The sequence below is a fragment of the Primulina tabacum genome, chromosome 6 (genome assembly GCF_025594145.1).
Source record: "Primulina tabacum isolate GXHZ01 chromosome 6, ASM2559414v2, whole genome shotgun sequence".
Taxonomy (NCBI): Eukaryota; Viridiplantae; Streptophyta; class Magnoliopsida; order Lamiales; family Gesneriaceae; genus Primulina; species Primulina tabacum.
In genome coordinates, this window is record NC_134555.1 from 5,869,865 (window position 1) to 5,891,224 (window position 21,360).

Genomic DNA, 21,360 nt, shown 5'->3' on the forward strand with positions numbered 1-21,360 from the left:
TAAAAGTATTTATTTATCTTCATATATTTATATTATTAAATTTTTTTATATATATTATTCATAATAAAAAAAATTACGAAAAAAATATTTATATGAAAATAACAAAAAATATAAAGTTTAGATGGTTATTCTAACTGTGGTGCATCAGAACACTAGTACTATATTGAGTTTGATGGAGGTTTTGGTATATTGGTATGCCCAAATTTTCATTTCTTTGTCTTTGATAATCATTTATTTATGAAAATGTCATTTCTATAAAATTGATGTATATTTATTATTTTTTGATGAGTATTTATTCATGAATACGTCACTTTTCAAAATTGTTCTTTATCTTCTATTTCTACATTAAAACTTTTGTATTTTTTTCATTTTACAATTTATTTTTTCATTTTTTTTGTTTTTCGATTCAAAAGACTGTACAAATACGCAACATTATAATATTGTTATTATATTGAGGGGAAGGGGACAGACTGACCAAATTGATAAGATGATATGATTTTTTTTTTTTTTCATTTTGCCATTTTTTTTTCTTTTTTTCCCTTTTTTATGGTCAATTTAAAAAACTACCAAAATGCCCCAAATCAATTTTTGTAATTAAAAATTAAACTCTAAAGAATTTTTTTTTAAAAATCAAATAGTATATAAACATACAACGCGTGAGTCAATACACTAATATATATTAAAACACTACTATAATTAATTATTTGGAAAAAAATGAATTTAAAGTAATATTACATTAAATAATATATATTTTTAAATGATATTATGTTACGCTCATGACTCATGCTCTATTATACAATGTGTTTTTATAGCAAATTTTATTTTTATTTATACTTATTTTATAAAAATAAATAACTCAAATTATACATTGCAACTTTAATTAATTCAAATATAATAATCCAACGTGGGGATATTATACCACATCTTATCTTTTTCCAAAAAAAAAAAATCAATAAAAATATCTATAAATTTATTTCGAAATATGTTGCACTTGTTCATAGTAGGAAATTAAAAAGACCAAAATTGAAAAAACGATGTTTTAGAAATAAGAAAGAAAGCTAGCCGAGACAGCTAGAGTTGGTTATCATACAAAATACATGATTTACAACACTGGAATATTTCTGGCATTTGCTTGATCAGAAGAAACAGAACAAGAAGTTAAAGTCAAGAGGCAGTGTCCGGTTCTTACACCAGACTAGGAGCAAGCACATCTCATTGATCCTCATTTAGCACACACCTTAGCACGCTGTGGATGGAGCTCAGGCGATACCATTTCGGGCCCGTGGCTTCCAAAATCATCAGCAGATTGTGTTGGACACGGTCCGATTGGATTATGGGAAGAAGAAAACGACACCTTCATTTCATTCCCTTGGAAACCATCACCATCATCGATTACAACACCAGTTCCAATAACTTGATCAGCTAACATTTTGCAGGCTTGTTCTAGCATAGCCATATACCGTCTCTCGGCATCTTGACGAATCTGCATGTGTTTTTCAGCCTGCGCAGCCAAAACTAATCTTTATGTACACACATAACCAACAAGTTTGGAGAACACAACATCACCGTGTAATTTCAGGAAATTGGCTTTCTAGTCTAATGTTACCCTTCCATACATGAACATCTTTTTTAAAATCTATACCCGAAAACCATTTCAAAATCATTTCCATACATTTCTTTCAAATTTTTTAAATTGAGAAGAGTTGAAAAGCCCTCTCTAAATACCACCTAAATATCCATAATGTGCGCCCTTTAGTGTAAAAAATTTCCTACACAGGGAATTTACTTCAACTTGCAAGTGCAGTTTGCTTTGAATTTCCATTTGAGCTCCCAATGCCTCCTTAGCTCGATAATCCCTAACACATCATTGAATCTTTTATTAGTTTCCATAGTTATATTGCAGAAGCTATAATTAAAGTGCAATTCACCCAACAGACTTTCCAAACAATAATTAAAACACTATACTCCTTGATGTCAGAGGATTGCAGGTTTCGAGGAGAACTGCTGGCATGAGGGCTATCAAAAACGTAGGAACCTGAAGAGTATGCAATTGCAAGAAAATAAATCAGTTCAAGATAAATAGTAATTAAGAGCTCTTGCTTTTAAAATAATTATTAGCACAATCAATCTTGTAAACAGATACAAGTCATGATTCAGGGCTGAATATAATCAAGTTTCAGAGGATGTGGTTGACTAAGGGAACTGATATTAATATCTTCAAATCATTTATCCCAAAAATTATTCCTCCATTACTCCGTAGAGGGCAATGTTCAAGGGCTGTTATGGATTCACAGACAATGTCTCACATTATACGCCAACCAGGTTGGCAAGATTAAAGTCTAATTATAATGACAGCATTCGAGATAGGCATCCGAAGTTACACCTACCATCTTTTGAGGCCTCACCAAGATCTTTCCCTGACTGCTTGCCTAGTCTGTATTTCTGCTGAAAATGTATGAATAATCCAGTCAAACACTAGGACAGGGTGCTGCCAAAAATATTACGGCGCACAGAGAAAGAAAAAATGTACACTGATAAGTAAATAAAATGAGAACCACCTGGAGATGACTCTTTAGATGAAATAGAGTTAGTCCCTTAACGCCCATCGCATGCTTCAGAGCCTTTGGGGTAGCTTCTGCAAATATAATTAAAGTAAAGCCTACCAAAAGGCATGAATCCCTATCTAGACTCCAGAGAACATTTGATATAAATACTTACAAGATCAACAATTCCCAAATAGAACCAATCAAATAAGAAGGGAAAAAAAATCCCAAATAGAAAGAAATTTCAACATGATGCCAAATGTCTAACTTCCATTAAGAACTCAATTCGTTCATTGTGCGTGGTGGGCGTAAGGGCCCTGAAAATACGTATACCACAAAGCTCAACAAGGTTGATTTTGTTTATTCCAAACGAATTTGACCAAATAATTACCAGGATGTCCTTTTTCTCACATATCCAGCCCATACGACTAACTCAACGGCTAGTATTTATGGAGGACATCCATTTCTAATTTCCTTCATATGACCATATACTGATATACCATTTCACATAACGCTACACAACAATAAGCTTGTGAAGGAATGTCAATGACATGGATCAAGAATGAGCCCAGTAAACAAGCAAATCCTCAAGTAAAGTTATCGATTAATTGAGATGGACAAAACGCGACTAAGAAGAACGAAAAGAAATTCGAACTTCATGAAAGTTGACCCCAAAATAAAGCCTTCTCCACTCATTTAAATTCCCATCTGCACAGAACTTTTTTCTGATTTATATGATTACATTCAATCACTTGTATAAAGAAAAACTCAGACATTCCAGCTGACATCAAGATAAAATCTTTAATGGTAAAGGAATTCACATTTCACGTACTCGACCGTAAACATGAACGCGGTATAAAACAAAACCCATCAAGCACACCAAACCAATCTTTCAACAGATTAAATGAGTTAATTTACTACAAAATCTAATAACACAAAGTATGAAAAAGAAAACTGACTGCTGGGGCCACCAAGCTGCGCAACGGCCTCAACGAAGCGTTCGTGTAGGTCAGCAGTCCATCGAAGGCGTGGTTTCTGATCGGAAGTGAGGACTACACACGGATCCCCGCCAACCCTTTGACCATATTCCTTAATGCTCGCACCCTGAATATTTTCTCGGCTTAAAATTGATTCATGTGATTCAACTAGCCTCGGAAACATGACCGAAGACGGAAGCGCTCGGGACAACAAGTGCAGAGATCTTCGATTTCTTTAGCTTCTTCGGCTACTTATTAAATGTGAGAAATTAGTTAACAGCTGTTTTCCTATTGATTTTTGGTTTCTTTGATGCCACTGTTTTGCTTTTTGGGAAAGTGACGCCATTGTTTCTCAGTCTGTTTTCCGAGAAATAGGATTTTTTCTTTAAAACAAGAAATAAGGATTTTAAAGTAAAATAGAAATTTGGATTTATGAAAATAAAATTTAACAATTGTATGTCGAATATAAAAATATTACACTTTTTCGTCCAAAATTGTATTCCAAAAATAGGGATAAGTATTTTAAAAATTATGCCAATAAAGTATCTCAAAAAAATTTATTTTTAATAATATTATATTTTATTAATTTTGATAATAAAAAATAATAAAATAGGACATGGTTGAGCACAAGTATCTTATTTTGTTCGATGTAGGTTACCATTCATCGGCCTGTGCAGCCAATTACGATCTACCGACTCCTCCACTACCTCAGCTGTTGGAACTTGTTATACTGGTCGTACGAGTATTGTTTTAGGCTGTGGAGCTCAGTCACCATTGGAGGAATTGCCTAGTGTTCTCTGAGTATACAGGACTACTCCCCGAACAGCTACTCAAGAGATTCTCTTTAATCTGGTATATGGTTCTTAAACAGTTTTTCCTGTTGAAATCAGAAAATTTCCTCCTATAAAAAGCAGGTATACATCTCATTTAAATGATTCTAGAATTTTGTATCTTCGAGCACTCACATATATCTTCACATATATTGTCATTATCTTTCATCTTCAACCTGTTGGCTTAATAATCGGAGTAGCCGCGCCGAACACCCCTCTGACGCCCGTTCACGAGTTCATTTCATTGCCTGCGGGTCACGATGGAGGCCATAGCTTACAGATATACCTTCATCACATATATATTTCATTGCTCATTTTTTCTTAAATACAACTTTCATAATCATCCAGTGAATTGCTCCGACCCAGCTCACTTGATTCATCCGGATATCATCAACCATAAATGATGGAGAGGAGGAGGAGAACTGCATGTTTCAATCCCACGTGGTCCAATATACATGGTTAGTCCAATCACGAGAGTACCAGACTTCTGTATGTTTTTATGTTTGTTGTAAGAAATATGACACATATTGAAAGAAGGATAAATGTGTAGGAAATGGCGACGGCCATTGCCTACAACTTTTGACAAACATACTCAACTTTAGAAAATTGAGATGCGTACACGATTCTTCTTTTGACTCTCGGCTCCCGATACACTCATCGATGGTATGAGAAATGCCTATAAATAGCAGCGATTGAGGTCCCTAAACACAAATCTCATAAGAATAAAATACACCATCTATCGAGAGGGTGGAGTGCTTAGAAGTCTTCAATCGGAAGGAAATCAGAAAAACTTACAAATTCTCGATGGCCGGAGGTAATCTTCGATCTTCTTCCGCATATTGTTTATCATGTTTATATATACGTAGAAACATGATTTTTGAGAAAAATCTCTGACATTTGGTATCAGAGCCGTGATACCTCTGTCTTGAAAATAACTTTTCTTCAATTCATATATAATGAACTCTTCGAAAATTTGATTCTCAAATTTTGATACGAGATGAGTAATTTTTTAAAACAAATGGAAATGAGGCCATGAAAGTGTTACTGGTTTTTTCTGAAAGTCGAGAGGTTGAAGATGATAAGTTTACGTTGAAAATGATAACAAATAAGGGCTTTTAGTTGCATGCATGTATTATTGAAATTATTGAGACCCACTGATTGAAGGCAATGCATTGCAAGTTTTTTTTGAACGTGTCGGTAGAATTTTTATTATTATTTAACAAAAAAATTTAATTAATTAATGTGGGACCCACAATTAATTAATGCGGGACCCACAATTTGACAAAAACATTGTCGATTTTTATTATTATAGTTTTTAAAATAATAATAATAATAATAAATAAATAAATAAAGATTAATATGTTATTAAGTTATATGTATAATTCGGTATACATATAGCATTTGGTCAAATAATTTGAACACATTAAAATAATTCCAAGTTCGACGTAATTTCTCATACATGTTTAGAAATTATTTTTTGCATGTTAGATATAATGTCAAATATTATGGATAAGTGTTTGATGTGTACATGCAAATTTAATATTATATTTGCATTTATTCTTGAAATTTAAAATGCAAATAATATTAAAAAAAAGTATTGATATATTAATATTCACATTATGTTCATATTATTAAGTTATTTATAATTTGAAATGAACATATCAAGTGAGATGTGAATATAATATTACAAAATAAAATATTTCAGATGTTCACAAATAAACAAATAATCCTCATTTTATCATTACTCTGATAAAAGAGAAAAACTGATGAGGAGCCCAAATTTTCACGTAAATGTGATCATCACTTTATCACTACTTTGATTGAAGAGAAAAACTGATGGGGAATGTATTTGTTCATATTAAATAAAAATGTGAATATAAAGTTATCTAATGAAAAAAATTTGGCTTATAAAGATTCACATAAATGTGAATAATTAAAGTGAATAAAAATTATAAGGTGATATGAGAAAACATGATCTTTCATAGATCGATTTAAACTGCCTTGACTAGCCACTGGTCTCCTTGAAGAATGTTGCTCTGACTAGGAGTTAGGTATTTAAAAGGCCTTAGCACTACCTATCTTTCCTGGGAGCACTCTTGGAAAATGTTGATTATGTTACTAAATAATTATTATATAAAGTATCAAAGTAAAGCCAAAATTTTTTCCGATGAACCGTATAATTTTAAATAATTGAGGAATAGCCACAACATCCTTAATTATGAAAAATTATACATTAAGTGGATTTGGATCACATAATGGACATCAATTGTAATTAATAATATAAACATAATAAATTTTATCCCACAGGGATTTTTATTATATTTGTATAACTAATTAGGTTAAAATATCAAATTATATTTTTCTTAATTTACTCACAGAGTTAAGAAAAATACATTTTGATAGTTTTAAAAAGTTACAGAAAAATCTTATTGAATTAAAATTTTAGCCTACATGCAAATTTTATGTCACTAGATTTTTAAAATATGAATTACATTGGTAAAACATGATATTGTCTCAAAATTTTAAGCAAGTGATATTTTGTGCAGTTATGCAACCTGCGAGTTTTTCTGATATGAAATGTGACATTCCCGAACTAAAGGGACGATAATTATAAAATATGGAAAGAAAGAATTCTTCTTCAATTGGGGTGGATGGATATTGATTATGCTATACGGAAAGACGAACCATCTGCTATTACTGAAAACAACATTCCGGATGATGTTGATCTTTATGAAAAATGGGAGCGATCTACTCAACTCTTTGTAATGTTCATAAAAACCAAAATCTCTGCTGGTATGCATCGTTCTGTCGATCAGCATAATAATGTCAAAGAATTATTGAAGGCTATTGATGAACATTTTCAGTCTTCAGATAAGGCACTTGCAAGTACCTTAATTATGAAATTCTCTTCATTAAGGCTCACCAGTGTTAGAGGTGTGCGCGAGCACATAATGTAAATGCGGGACATAACGGCTCGGCTAAAGACACTAGAAGTGGAAACGTGTGAAACTTTTCTTGTTCACTACATTTTATGCACTCTTCCACAACAATATGGACCCTTCAAAATTTCCTACAACACACATAAGGATAAATGGTCAATCAATGAATTAATGACCATGTGTGTTCAAGAGGAAAGAAGGTTGTTAATGGAAATGAGTGATAATGTATTTATGACTAGACAAGGAAAGTATAAGAAGCAAGCCAAAGTCAAGGGAAAATGGAAAGGAATAATTCCACCCCAACCTGACATTAAGAAAGAATCCAAGTGTTTCTTCTGTAAAAAGATGGGACACATGAAGAAGGATTGCAATAAATTTAAGGACTGGCTTGAAAAGAAAGGTATTCCTACTTCATTTGTTTGTTATAAATCTAATATGGTTGATATGATTTATAATACATGATGGATTGATTCTGGTTCTACAATCCATGTTACAAATACCTTGCAGGGTATGCAAAACCTAAGGAAGCTAATAGAAAATGAGCAGAGCATCTATTCAGGAAACAAGATGTCTTTGCATGTGGAGGCTATTGCTGCCTAGTGTTGAATAATGGTTATATTTTAAAATTGAAAAGACATTTTATGTTCCTAGTTTTTTTAGGAATTTAATTTCAGTTTCAAAACTTGTACCCTTGGTTATTCTTTTCAGTTTTTCAGTTTTTGGATAAATCAATAAATTTGTTTTATAAATCAAATCTTATTGGAAATAGTACAATGGTTGATGGTCTTTTATCTATTTTTTTACAAAATAATAACACCACTATGCATGTTCAAGGAGGTATTAAAATATGTGTTATAAATGAAGATTCTTCTATATTGAGGCACAGGAGATTAGGACACATCTCCATAGAGAGAATTAAAATATTAGTAAATGATAGATTACTTAGTACTTTAGATTTTACTGATTTTGAGACTTGTGTGGACTGCATTAAGGGTAAGCAGACCAATAAGTCTAAAAAAAAGTGCCAAGAAGAGTACAAAAATATTAGAAATCATACATTTAGATATTTGTTGTCCAGATATGGACATGTAAAGTCCGAAATACTTCATCTCCTTCATTGATGATTATTCACGATACATGTATATCCACATGCTTCATAATAAAAAGGAAGCACTTGAAGCCTTTAAAGTTTTTAAGCCTGAAGTGGAGAAGCAATGTGGAAAACATATTAAGATCGTGAGAACTGATAGATGTGGAGAATATTATGGTAGATACACTGAGAATGGACAGGCACCTGGTCTGTTTGCGAAGTTTCTCCAAGAACATGAGATTGTTGCCCAATATACTATGCCTGATTCTCGGGACCAAAATGGCAGTAGCTGAGAGAAGAAACCGAACATTATTGGACATGGTGATGAGCATGTTAAGTAGCTCAAAACTTCCTAAATTTTTGTGGACTGAAGCTCTTAAGATAGCAGTGTATATATTAAATCGAGTTCCAACTAAGGCTGTCCCAAAGATGCCATTTGAGTTATTAAAAGGTTGGAAACCGAGTTTGCAACATATACGGGTTTGGGGTTGTCCTTCTGAAATAAGATTTTACAACCCATATGAAAAGAAACAGGATCTAAGAACCATAAGTGGATATTTCATTGGGTATGCCGAAAAATCCAAAGGGTACAGATTCTATTGTCCATTTCACAACAATATAATTTTGGAATCAAGAAATACATATTTGATGTTATTCATACCCCTCAAGACCAAATGGGTGTTAGAAAACCAATTACTGAAGTTCTACAAATCGCTGATGAAAATCCAGTAGATCAAGTTGTTAATGAAGAACAACAAGAAATTGTTGATCAATCAAACAACCTTAGGAGATCTACTAGAATAAGAAAATCAGCAATATCTAGTGATTATGTTGTGTATTTACAAGAATCGGACTTTAACATCGGAGCTGAATATGATCCTGAAACGTTTTCACAAGCCATGAATTGTAATGAGTCAAAACTATGGTTTAATGCTATGAAAGAATAGATGAATTATATGGCAGTTAATGGAGTCTGGGATCTTGTTCAGTTGCCTGATGGTGTAAAAGTCATTGGATGTAAATGGGTCTTTAAAACAAAGAAAGACTTATTAGGCAACATTGAAAGGTATAAAGCAAGACTCGTTGCTAAAGGATTCACTCAGCAGGAAGGAATCGATTATAAGGAGAATTTTTCTCCCGTATCTAAAAAAGATTCTCTTCGTATCATTCTAGTATTGGTTGCACATTTTGACTTAGATTTGCAACAAATGGATGTGAAAATAGTTTTTCTCAACGGAGAACTAGAGGAAGAGGTTTAAATGAAACAACCTGAAAGATTCTTCTCGAGTAATGGTGAGCAATTGGTTTGTAAGCTTAAGAAATCTATATATTGATTGAAACAAGCTTTCCGTCAATGATATTTAACATTTCATGATGTTATCTCTTCATTCGGATTCGTTGAGAACCCCATGGATCAATGTATATACCAGAAGGTCAGTGGGAGCAAGATTTGTTTCCTTATTCTATATGTGGATGATATATTACTTGCAACAAATGATAAGGGTTTGTTATATGAGGTAAAACAATTTCTCTCTAAAAACTTTGATATGAAGGATATGAGTGATGCATCTTATGTCGTTGGCAATTAAAATACATAGAGACAGAATTCGAGGTATTATAGGTCTGTCTCAAGAAACCTATATCAACAAAGTTTTAGAGAGATATCGGATGAAAGATTGTTCACCAAGTATAGCTCCCGTGGTGAAAGACGATAAAATCAATTTGAGCCAATGCCCAAAGAATGATCTAGAGCGGGAACAAATGAAAAACATTCCTTATGCTGAAGCTTAATGTATGCTCAGGTTTGCACTAGACCTGACATTGCATTTGTTGTTGGGATGTTGGGAAGATATCAGAGTAATCCAGGTTTAGACCATTGGAAAGCTGCAAAGAAAGTAATGAAGTACCTTCAAGAGACCAAAGATTATATGCTTATGTTCAGGCGAACAGAGAATTTGGAAGTAATTGGCTACTCTGATTCAGACTACGCTGGCTGCATTGATTCACGAAAATCCACTCCAGGATATATTTTTATGCTAGCTGGTGGAGCTGTATCTAGGAGAAGTGCAAAACAGACATTGACTGCTACTTCCTCTATGGAAGCTGAGTTCGTATCTTGTTTTGAGGCAACCTCACATGGTGTATGGTTGAAAAGTTTCATTTCGAGGCTTAGAATCGTGGATTCTATATCTATGTCATTAAGAATATATTGTGACAATTCAGCTGCTGTTTTTATGACTAAAAATAAGAAAAGTGGTAGTCGAAACAAGCACATCGACATTAAGTATTTAGCCATACGAGAACATGTTAAAGATAAGAAGTTACTTATCGAGCACATTAGCACTGAATTGATGATTGCAGATTCTTTGACTAAAGGCATGCCGCCATTGAAATTTAAGTATCATACAGAAAGAATGAGACTTGGTTCCTTCATGTAATTTTGTTGTAAGAACAAATTTAATGAAACAATGATGCGATATTTTCTCATATATATTGTGCACACATTCTTTAATTCGAGAAATATCAATAAAGTTGGATCCTCGAATAAACATATGATTTATTCATTAAGTTATTTGAGAGATATAATACATTGTAATACATGGAAGATAATAATCGTTTTAAGATGACATATTGCCATGATTCATGTGTTTTCTTTTCTTCTATGGTAAATGAGATATATGTGTCAAGTGAGAGAATGTAAGAAATATGACACATATTGAAAGAAGGATAAACATGTAGGAAATGGCGACGGCCATTGCCTACAACTTTTGACAAACATGCTCAACTTTAGAAAATTGAGATGCGTACACGATTCTTCTTTTGACTCTCGGCTCCCGATACACTCATCGATGGTATGAGAAATGCCTATAAATAGCAGCGATTGAGGTCCCTAAGCACACATCTCATAAAAACAAGATACACCATCTATCGAGAGGGTGGAGTGCTTAGAAGCCTTCAACCGGGAGGAAATCAGAAAAACTTACAAATTCTCGATGGCCGGAGGTAATATTCGATCTACTTCCGCATATTATTTATCATGTTCATATATACGTATAAACACGATTTTTGAGAAAAATCTCTGACATTTGTGTCATTCTTTTCCCAACTGAAAGCAGAGCTAGCTAGTGACAGACACGCTGGAGGGGTGCGAAGAAATTTTGTAAGGCCATCTCCAACCCAAAACTCTATTTTAAAGCAACTCTACTCTAAAATAGTGCAGTTTCTGCACCAAATACAATATTCATATCCAACCCATCTACTTCAAATCTTACTCTAAAAAAGAATATTCTCGGAATATTCTTTTTTATTTTATTTATTTCATTTTTTATAAGTTATTAAATATATATATTTTTTAAATTTAGTGATATAATTATAATTACATTTTATATTGAATATATTTAATATTATATTTGTAATAAATGTGATAATATTACAAAAATGATTAATTTAATTATTTTAAATATATTATTGAAATCTATATTATACGAATTGAAATAGAAATAATTTCAATTGGTGAAATAAAATTAATACATGACATTAAATTAAATAACATATTACTAATACAACTTCAAATATTTGAACGACCATATTCATCCCATAAATGATCAATTAAAGTATTTCGTAATACATAATGAGCGTCTTTGTCTTTTATTTTTTTATATCGAGCGAGAAATTTTCGAAATTTGATATGCTCATTGACAGCCATTTCTACCATTGGAATCAGTGCTTTCCTAGCATATTCAATCGGTGCACTAAGATCACGTTCATCGTCGATTATCATATTGCGCATTATAATACATGCTTTCATTATATCATTCAAATGATTTTTCTTCCAACCACGTGCTGGAGATGCCACAATCGCAAATTGTGATTGAAGAACGCCAAATGCACGCTCCACATCTTTCCTGCATGACTCTTGTTTCATCGCAAAATACTGCTTCTTCGGACCACGCGGATCATGGATAGTTTGCACAATAATTGACCATTTCGGATAAATACTATCAGCTAAATAATATCCTGTGTCATATTCTTTTGATCCAATAGTAGCTGGAGGAGCAATTCCTTGTGCAAGATTGGAAAATAGACTGGAAGACTCTAAAACATTTATATCATTATTGGTTCCAGGCATACCAAAATATGCATGCCATATCCAAATATCGTAATCAGCTACCGCTTCTAAAATGATTGTTGGAGAACCACTACGACCTACATATTGTCATGCCCAAGCCGTGGGACAATTTTTCCACCTCCAATGCATACAGTTGAGACTTCCCAACATTCCAGGAAAACCTCGTTGTTTGCCAATATAGAGAAGTCTGGCAACATCATTGGCAGTAGGTGATCTCAAGTACTGCTCCGCAAAAACTTCCACTATAGCTCGACAAAAGCGTTGCATACACTGAATTGTTGTAGATTCTACTATTTGAATGTATTCATCAGTAGCATCCGCAGGTAAACCATATGCTAGCATTCTCAATGAAGCAGTTGTTTTTTGATTAGTCGATAGCCCGAGCCGTCCCAAACTATCACTTCTTTGTATGAAATAAACATCGTGATTCTTTACGACATCTACTATCCGTAGGAAAAGATTTCGAGACATTCAAAATCTTCGTTGGAACATTGCTTCATTATAGACTGAATTCTCAGCAAAATAGTCGTTAAACAACTTTTGATCAGCAATTTCACGTTCGCGTCGGATGACTATGTGACCTGGAATTGACCCTTCGTGTGTGACTTCTTGTTCTTGTTGGATGATGTAGACAGCAACCAAATCTTGTTCTCGAGCTATAGTTGACAGTATTGCTCTTCTTCTATTTTCAAAGTTTTCAACAAATTGAATATCATCTTCATTATCTGACAATGAAGATGAGCTAGATGAGTTTGCATCAAATAGAGAATACGGATTCATTTTTAATTTAGAATGAAGGTAAAATCTGTATGAAAGTATGAAACTATAGTTACATTATATAGATGTTTTGTAGATGCATTGTGGATTGGTAGATGAGTCTGGACCGGTAGCCGAGTTTGGACCGGTAGCCGAGTTTGGACCGGTAGCTGAGTTTTGATTGGTAGATATGTTTTGACTGGTAGATGGGTTTGGACTGATAGCTGAGTTTGGACCGATAGGTGAGTTATGATTGGTAGATACTTTTTTTCTGGTACATGAGTTTTGACTGGTAGATGAATTTTGACTGGTAGATGATTTTGGAATGGTAGATATGTTTTGACTGATAGATGGCTTTGGACCGGTAGCCGAGTTTTGATTGGTAGATACATTTTTGACTGGTAGATGAGTTTGGACTGATAGATGAATTTGGACTGGTAGATGAATTTGGACTGGTAGATATGTTTTGACTGGTAGATGGGTTTGGACCGGTAGTTGATTTTTGATTGGTAGATACGTTTTTGACTGGCAGATGAATTTAGCTGAGTTTGGACCGGTAGCTGAGTTTTGATTGGTAGATACGTTTTTGACTGGTAGCTGAGTTTGGACTGGTAGATGAATTCTGACTGGTAGATGGGTTTGGACTGGTAGATGAGTTTTGACTGGTAGATATGTTTTGACTGGTAGATGGGTTTGGACTGGTAGATGCGTTTTTGACTGGTAGGTCACATTCCCACTATAAATAAATTTCTTGTTGGTTAATTAAATCATAAACATTACAATCTACAAAAAGTAAATCTCATTGCTCAAATAATTTCAATGGACTTCACTTTTCGATCAACTAATTACGCTATTGAAGAAGACAAACTCTTGTGTCGTGTTTATCTTGACGTTTCGCAAAATCCTATCATCGGTATAAACCAATCCAAAGAATGATTTTGGAGTCGGATTGAAGAAGCTTTCAATGCTGGCAAATCGAATAACATGCAAGTACGCAATATCAGATCATTGCAATGTCGCATGCAAGTTATCATCTGCGCTGTCAGAAAGTTATGTGGATGTGTTAATATAATTGAAAAGCTGAAGCCGAGTGGCGCATCTGAAGAAGATATTGTAAGTATTTATTATTATATTTACATGAATACTCTAAGTTTATTTTTTATACGAGTAACATATTTCTGTGCAGTTGAACATGGCAAAGGATTTAATGATGCAATATAAAAATTTCACTAAAGGATTCAAGTTTGATCATGTTTTGCCTATAATGAAAGATATGGAGAAGTTTTCGACCAACGACAGTGCACCGATACCAGTATCCAAACAACATGTCACAAATTTGGATTCATCACAATCGGATACTTAAGAACCAGAATCTCCAATATCAGGTTCCCCTGTAGTGAATTCATTTTCAATTAATTTAAGCAGTGATGAAAATGCAGGTGGAACTCCATCTCAACGACCTCTTGGAGTGAAAAAATCCAAATTAAAGAAAAAAAGAGAAGAAAATGTTTTGGAATTAATTTCTACGATGAAGGAAGGACATCGTGAGCTTATCAATGTATTGCAAATGAGATCTACCGATATGCAACAAAATTATGATATTAAGCTGTTAGCATTGCAAAATGAGCAAAAAAAACTAGAAATTCGACAACAACAAATAGAATTGGCTAAAATTCAGGAGGAGAATAAAGTTTTGTACATGGATCTAAGCACAATTGGCGATTCAGAAATGCGTCAAATTGTTCAAAATGAACGAGCAAGAATTATGCAAAAAAATAGATGCAGAACATCATCAACATGAGGGCAACGCATTTGGAAAATATTTTGGTGATTTTGGAGGATCTGGTCTAGATTCGATTTTTCAAATTATTGATGATTTAGTTTGTTTATCTTTTATTATATTTGCATTTAAATTATCTGAATTCGAATTCGTATTTTTATTTTAACTGTGTACTTGAATGTTTAAATATTATTCAATAAATTTGTGTGTTAGACGTTTAATTATAAAATTATTGTAAAATACTTTGCAAATTTATATAATTAAATATTTTAATTTTTATGATTTTATATTTGATTATTAAAATTATATAATAAATATATCTAATTATTAAATTAATATAATAATATCATATTATTATATAAAAAATATTTATAATTCTTAATATAAATATTTATAATTAAAAAAACAAAAAAATTAAAAAAAAAATAGAGAAAACAACTCTGCGCCAAATGAGCTACTTTTGGCGTAGAGGGAAGCTCCGTGCCAAATGTGGTGCAGAGAAGAATGGAGCTGCGCTATTTCAGCTCCATTGGAGAAGCGCATTGGACGCCATCCTTTTCTTGCAATCGTTTCTAGTTGTTCTGTTATCAGTGTTAAAAGCTTTGGCAAAGTGTTTTCCTGTTGCAGCAGCAGTTCTTGTCTTCTCTGTCCCCATTGAATTGTTCAGTTGTTTTGACACATCTATTACATATTATCTTGGGCAGTAATTGTCCTGTGTGCAGGAGTCATTGTCAGAATCCATCCTCAGGAGCTCGATCATCGTACCTCGGGCAACACCCACGAGGAGATGAAGCCTCGCAACTCGGGAAGCGGACACCTACTCTACCCCGATTTTTTCGAATAGAAGACAGATACATATGTAAAACTCACAGAAATAAATCATCACAAAAAAATTAGGTTCGTGTTGTACGTACTCTACAATCGATATCATGGTCAAGATTATGAATTTGATACCTACAAATTATTGTGTATCGGTTATAGCCTTTTGCCTATAAATCCAATCGAAAGCCGAAAACACTCGACTTTTTAGATACGAGAAGCCCCCAAATTTCTCAGTAAACTATACAATCACTTGTCAAACTAGATGAAAAATAGAAAGATGCAGTTTCTGTAAATTATCAAAAAACTATTGTAACCAACATTGCAGTAACATTAAGGTTTGCATAGTTGCAGTAAATGGATCCACCTCAAAGGCGGACCTTGTATTGGCTCCCTTATGTACCACCTATGACAATTACATCAATCCCATTATCGACACTACTTTGCAAGAAAACAAAACCACATTTTCTATATAATAAATGATAGCAACCTCATTTTTCTACAAAAATAAATAAACCTGTCCGGGCCTATTTGCAGTGTCGGGTGGCAGATAAGATAAATAATCAATGGGTGTTTGGCGACCAACATTCATCCAGTTTTGTACTTCCAATACAGAAAATAAAAGGGTAGTTAGGTAGTACATCGTTTTCGGGCAAGTAGAATGAAAACACACTAAAAAAGATCAATGACTCAAAATCTACGCTAAAAAACGTATCATTATTGTAAGTACATGGTCACAAGGCGGGATTGAACAAAAACGGAAGGGATAAAAATATTGCATGTACATGTGCATTTCAGCAGTTCTGCACCAAAAATCAAGAACAAAATAATTGCATTAAACAATTTCCAAGCTAGTATACCATGCTAGAAGAACATTTTGTTAAAAAACTAAGGTCTTCATATGGAAAGTGTGTCTACGGTGAACTGAATAGATCTGCAATCTGTATGTATGGGAAACTACCATCCAGGACTTGTATCTGCCGGATTAAGATTTCAAGAATGGCATCTATGGAGCTATATTGCATTCTCGCAAATACAAATGATCATAGTCAACATACTTTTCCCAATAGTTACGGAACTTTTGTACGCCTATCTCGAGCCATGGTTTCAAGTTGCCATTATAATGTATGACCGCCGCACGCTCGATATCTTTTCGAGGGACATTTGGATTATAGCCAAGACCTAAGACATGCCAAAATTTATTGAGAGGAAAAGTGCGATTCCAAAATGTTATCAAACCAGGTGGTAGGGTTCCAAGTTTCCACAGCAATCTGTCACGATTCTGAGCAATGAAAAGCACTTGTGTTTCAATAATAAGAAACCGACATATTTAGCTTATTAACTGACAAAAGATTAATATTCAAAGGAAGAAAGTATGTTGCAAGATCTTGGAGAAAGTTAAAACCAAAGCATTAACCATTCAGGCTTAAGAAAAATTTGTATTTTGCTTCTTACCAGGTTCTGCCATTTGTGGTACACCTCTGTGATATTTTGTTTCTTCCACTCCTTCAGATCGAAGATATTCATCCCAAAAGCCCAACCACAAGCACGGGGATCAAAGTTCTTTGAAATAATTGGATTTGAAAAGTTGAGATACCGGTCAAACCGATGAAAGCTTTCTCCACATGTTTCAACCACTCCAATGACCTTCCCCCTTAGATCTAGGGACCAGAGGCTGGTGAGATCCTTTTGAACCACAATATCATCATCTAAGAACAAAATCTTATCCAGCTTCGGAAAGATTTCTGGTAGGTAAAAGCGGAGATGGTTCATAATTGATAGGTACTTAGGGTTTCTAAACTTCATGTTTGAATCAGATTCGGCCCGTCGATTCTTAAAGTAATAATCAATCATAGATGGAGAACCCAACTGCCTAAGAACTGGACTGTAACTTGAATTTAACCACGTGAATTCCTCTACATTCTGAACCAGTATTGTAGCTTTCCCTGGAAGGTTGGCCAAAAACCACATTTTCATTGCAGCATAATTGAGCCTGTCAGGTGACCACATGAAAGACATGTTTCGAAGGATCCTGCCCAGACAGAACTAAGAAATTCACTTCAAGATTGGAAAGATAAGCGAAAGTGTGAAATCAGTTTTGGTCCATTTCATAACCACTCTAGCTTCTATCATAGAGGTTTCAAACAAGATACAATAAGATTGCGTAAGAGTGTCAAAACTAACCAATCAAAAGTAATAAACTTGGTAATAAGAATGCCATTTAAGATGCTTCAGCCTTCCAGCTGATCACAAAATATATAAGAACGTTCTTTACCTTGGCATGAGTTATGGTCGAGTTCACAACAACTGCAGCAGCCAATATGTTGTCCGAAAATAGGGCATAGTGGTATAACTTGGGATCAGCTAATTTTTCCTCGTTTGGGAATTGTTGTTCAGAAGAGTTCAACATGAAATAATCTGTTGAGAGGCGTAAGGGAAGACAGTGAAGCCCTTTAGGAATTGTTTTGGCAGTTAAGTGTGTCAAAAACAACTCTTGTTTCTTGTGGACTCGAAGCTGCTCGTCAGCTAAATGAAGCATAGCACGCAGTTTCTTAATCACGGCAGCACAATCATCTTGTATTTGTTTCCCTTTGAGTAATGTTTGCTCCATTGCTCTCAATCTCTCGTTGACACTACAAGTGAAATCAGCAACAAATGAGAAACGGAGCAACATGCCATTTTCTCTAGGAATTTGATGTCTGAAGTATGTTGAAATCGAAGAATACATTTGATTATTTGAAATCATATGGGATATTTGATAAGATACACGATAAAAATAGCAGGAAATCATTCTGGTATTTAAATCACCATTACATCATATCAAAGATATATCATAATCTTATTGATGTAAATCTGATTCCAAATATATTTTTTGTTTTTTTAAAAAAGCCTGCAAACAATTAAATCTTATGCACACCAAAATAACAAACTAACTTTCTGGGAAGCTCAGAATCCTTGGTGGCATCACCAAGTGCTCGTTGAACTTCCTTCATACGCAGTCGGAGCTCCCTTATAAATTGGGGATTGTTTCGAGTTCCCGAGAGAGAAAGATAAAGCTTTGCACGGATGAGTTGGTCCTTGAGTTGACGAACAAGGGCATCTGGAAAAACCGTTTGTCCATTCTGTTTCTCTGTTCTAGCCTTCATTTGTACTCTTCCAGTATCTTTGCTAGATACTTCGGAAGATTGTTCCTCCCGTTTAAGTTCCTAGAAGAAGAACGAAGACATCAAGTGATGGGTGGGTCTGAAGATTTCAGATACTGCATAGGTACGCTTAACACCGAGTGGTCAATGAACTAGAATAGACAAAACTTGCATTGTTCACGGTTTCATGTCCAGGAACAATGTCCCATGCATCTAAGATGCATATTTCACCTGCTTCAACAGATGTTCAAGGTTTCTATTTTTCATATTCAACTGAGTTTTACAATGGTGTATATGGGAAGTGAGAATGTAACAATAAGCAACAAAACCCATGTTTTGGATAATCTATGAATTCCTACAAGAATCAAATTTCAAACACAAATCCTTGTACGATTAAGACGAGATAATATGTACATTTCAGATGCAAACAAGATAGAAGGGAAATGTTATAAATCAAAACCATGATAAAATTATTTATTTAGTCATAAATCATAATCTGACCTTTATATTGGAGACACTGTCTGACGTCCCCTGGAAAATAGGCCGATCATTTTCTTTCTTCATATCAGTATTTGCTCCCCCCTTTCCAATGTGCTCGACCGATGCACTTTCGTTTGAAATTTCTTCACCCATCTCTGCCTCTTTGGCTGTATAAATCACCTGTCTTATTGGATTCTCATCAAACTGCTGGTTGCCTCCAATATTGCTCAAAGTGAGAGATTTGTTGGTTTGGTCCTCCGCTGTTTCTACATCATTTCAGTTTGAAAATAAATTAACAATCCAAGCATACAACGAAAAAGGATCAATAGAAAAAAGGACAATTGAGTAATAAAAAAACCTCCTGCCAGCTGTCTTGTAATTCGGGAGCTCTCTCCAGATGCAGAGTTTGAGATATTCGAGCCGGATCCGGACGAAATTTCAGAATAAACTATGCCTGCTGGTTCTTTCAATGTGGTAGAGGACTCCTATAATGTAAATAGCCATTACAGAAAAAACAGAACAACAAAATTCCATAAAAACTAGCACCCAAATAGGAGAACTAAAAATCAAGAAATCTATACCTGAGGTAGCACATTTAAAGGCCTGACATCACCAGCAAATGGCTGTAAATGGAAAATTCCAAAAATTGAATTTTCCCCACAAAAGAACCAAAAAAAATCAAGGAAAATTTCCGAAATACAAACGAGTAGATAATAAAGACTTTACAAATGCTGAAGCATCTCCCACAAATTCATTTCTAGCTGCACAGCAAGTAAAAGAAAACTCCAATAAATCAAAATGTCAAATCAAAATAAAAGATATCAAGAAAATTAACAAGTAAGTCATTCTTCAAAATTATAAATAAATAAAAAAGAAAAAAAGAAGAAAGAAAGTAAACAAAGCAATAATAGTAAGAAGAAAAGGGGACATTACAAGAAGAGTCGGTGAAATAGGCGCCGAGAGTGTCGGTGTAGAGAACAATAGGGGCAAGAACTGTCACTAACAGAAAGAAAATCACAGATTTTCTTAACTTCGTCTTCATCCTGTAAGCTCTTTCCCCGCTCCTCACCCTCCAACTGAGAAATTTCAAGATTCAAAACCAAATCTGTCAACAGCGAAGGGAATCGCACGAAACCCAGAAAGAAGAAATATATAAAGGTCTGGATTTATACACCACAAAACCCAGAAAGTTTGTTGTAAATCTTGATTATGGGGTCCGTAAATGGAGTGTATCCATAGGAAGGAAAACAACCCACAAATTACAGGGTCGAAACTAACATAAACAACCCATGAATCGGGGAAAAAAACAAGCTTCTAATCGGAAAAATTCCGGTTAAAACAAGTAGACCAGATGTATTAACGAGATGAAATCTAAAGAAAGAGCTCACATATTTCTTGAAGTGGATGTGAGTCGGGTAGGACGCTGCTCAGTGATCTGTCATCTTTCTCCCGTTGTCGAAAATTCACCATTAATCAAAGACCTGTTGATTTCATTTATATTAGTAAACATATAATATAATCTATGATAATTTTTTCGAGAAATTGGCCTTCACTCCCATCCGTCGATTTTTTTTGTGTTCAGTCCCTTGATATTTTTTTAGTACCACATTTACACATGAAGTATATCACATTTCCACATGAAGTGCACCACATTTTGTATGACATAGTACCACAATTTTGTGAGTAGAGAGTGAACCCAAAGAAATGTTTTGATTGGGGATTTTTCACCAACTTTCCCTAATTTTTTTTTGTTCATTTTTCTTTACTTCCTATTTCATAAAATATCATTTTTTAAGCATAAAGCATCAAACTTTAATACATAAATTTGCACGATGTGTTTAAGCCGAGCCGAACTAGTATCAGACTCGAGCTCG

General features: G+C 34.1%; 2 protein-coding genes across 2 annotated transcripts; both read right to left on the reverse strand.

Moving 5' to 3' along the window:
• Window positions 1-949: 949 nt before the first annotated feature.
• Window positions 950-3,885, reverse strand: LOC142548982 (protein PHR1-LIKE 2-like). The gene is made up of 6 exons (XM_075657677.1): window positions 3,503-3,885; window positions 2,559-2,635; window positions 2,388-2,442; window positions 1,966-2,035; window positions 1,787-1,856; window positions 950-1,501 (listed from the first exon to the last, which is right to left on the reverse strand). Exons 1-6 carry the CDS (start codon window positions 3,702-3,704, stop codon window positions 1,223-1,225), a joined length of 753 nt encoding a protein of 250 aa, XP_075513792.1. The 5' UTR covers window positions 3,705-3,885; the 3' UTR covers window positions 950-1,222.
• A 12,640-nt stretch (window positions 3,886-16,525) lies between these two features.
• On the reverse strand, window positions 16,526-21,015 carry LOC142548983 (putative galacturonosyltransferase 4). Its single transcript, XM_075657678.1, is given in 11 exon segments — window positions 16,526-17,145; window positions 17,319-17,861; window positions 17,863-17,895; window positions 18,139-18,496; window positions 18,798-19,069; window positions 19,508-19,752; window positions 19,845-19,971; window positions 20,068-20,109; window positions 20,213-20,247; window positions 20,420-20,562; window positions 20,875-21,015. Coding segments are annotated over 10 exon segments (2,040 nt in total). The 5' UTR covers window positions 20,529-20,562; window positions 20,875-21,015; the 3' UTR covers window positions 16,526-16,869.
• Between the last annotated feature and the right edge of the window lie 345 nt (window positions 21,016-21,360).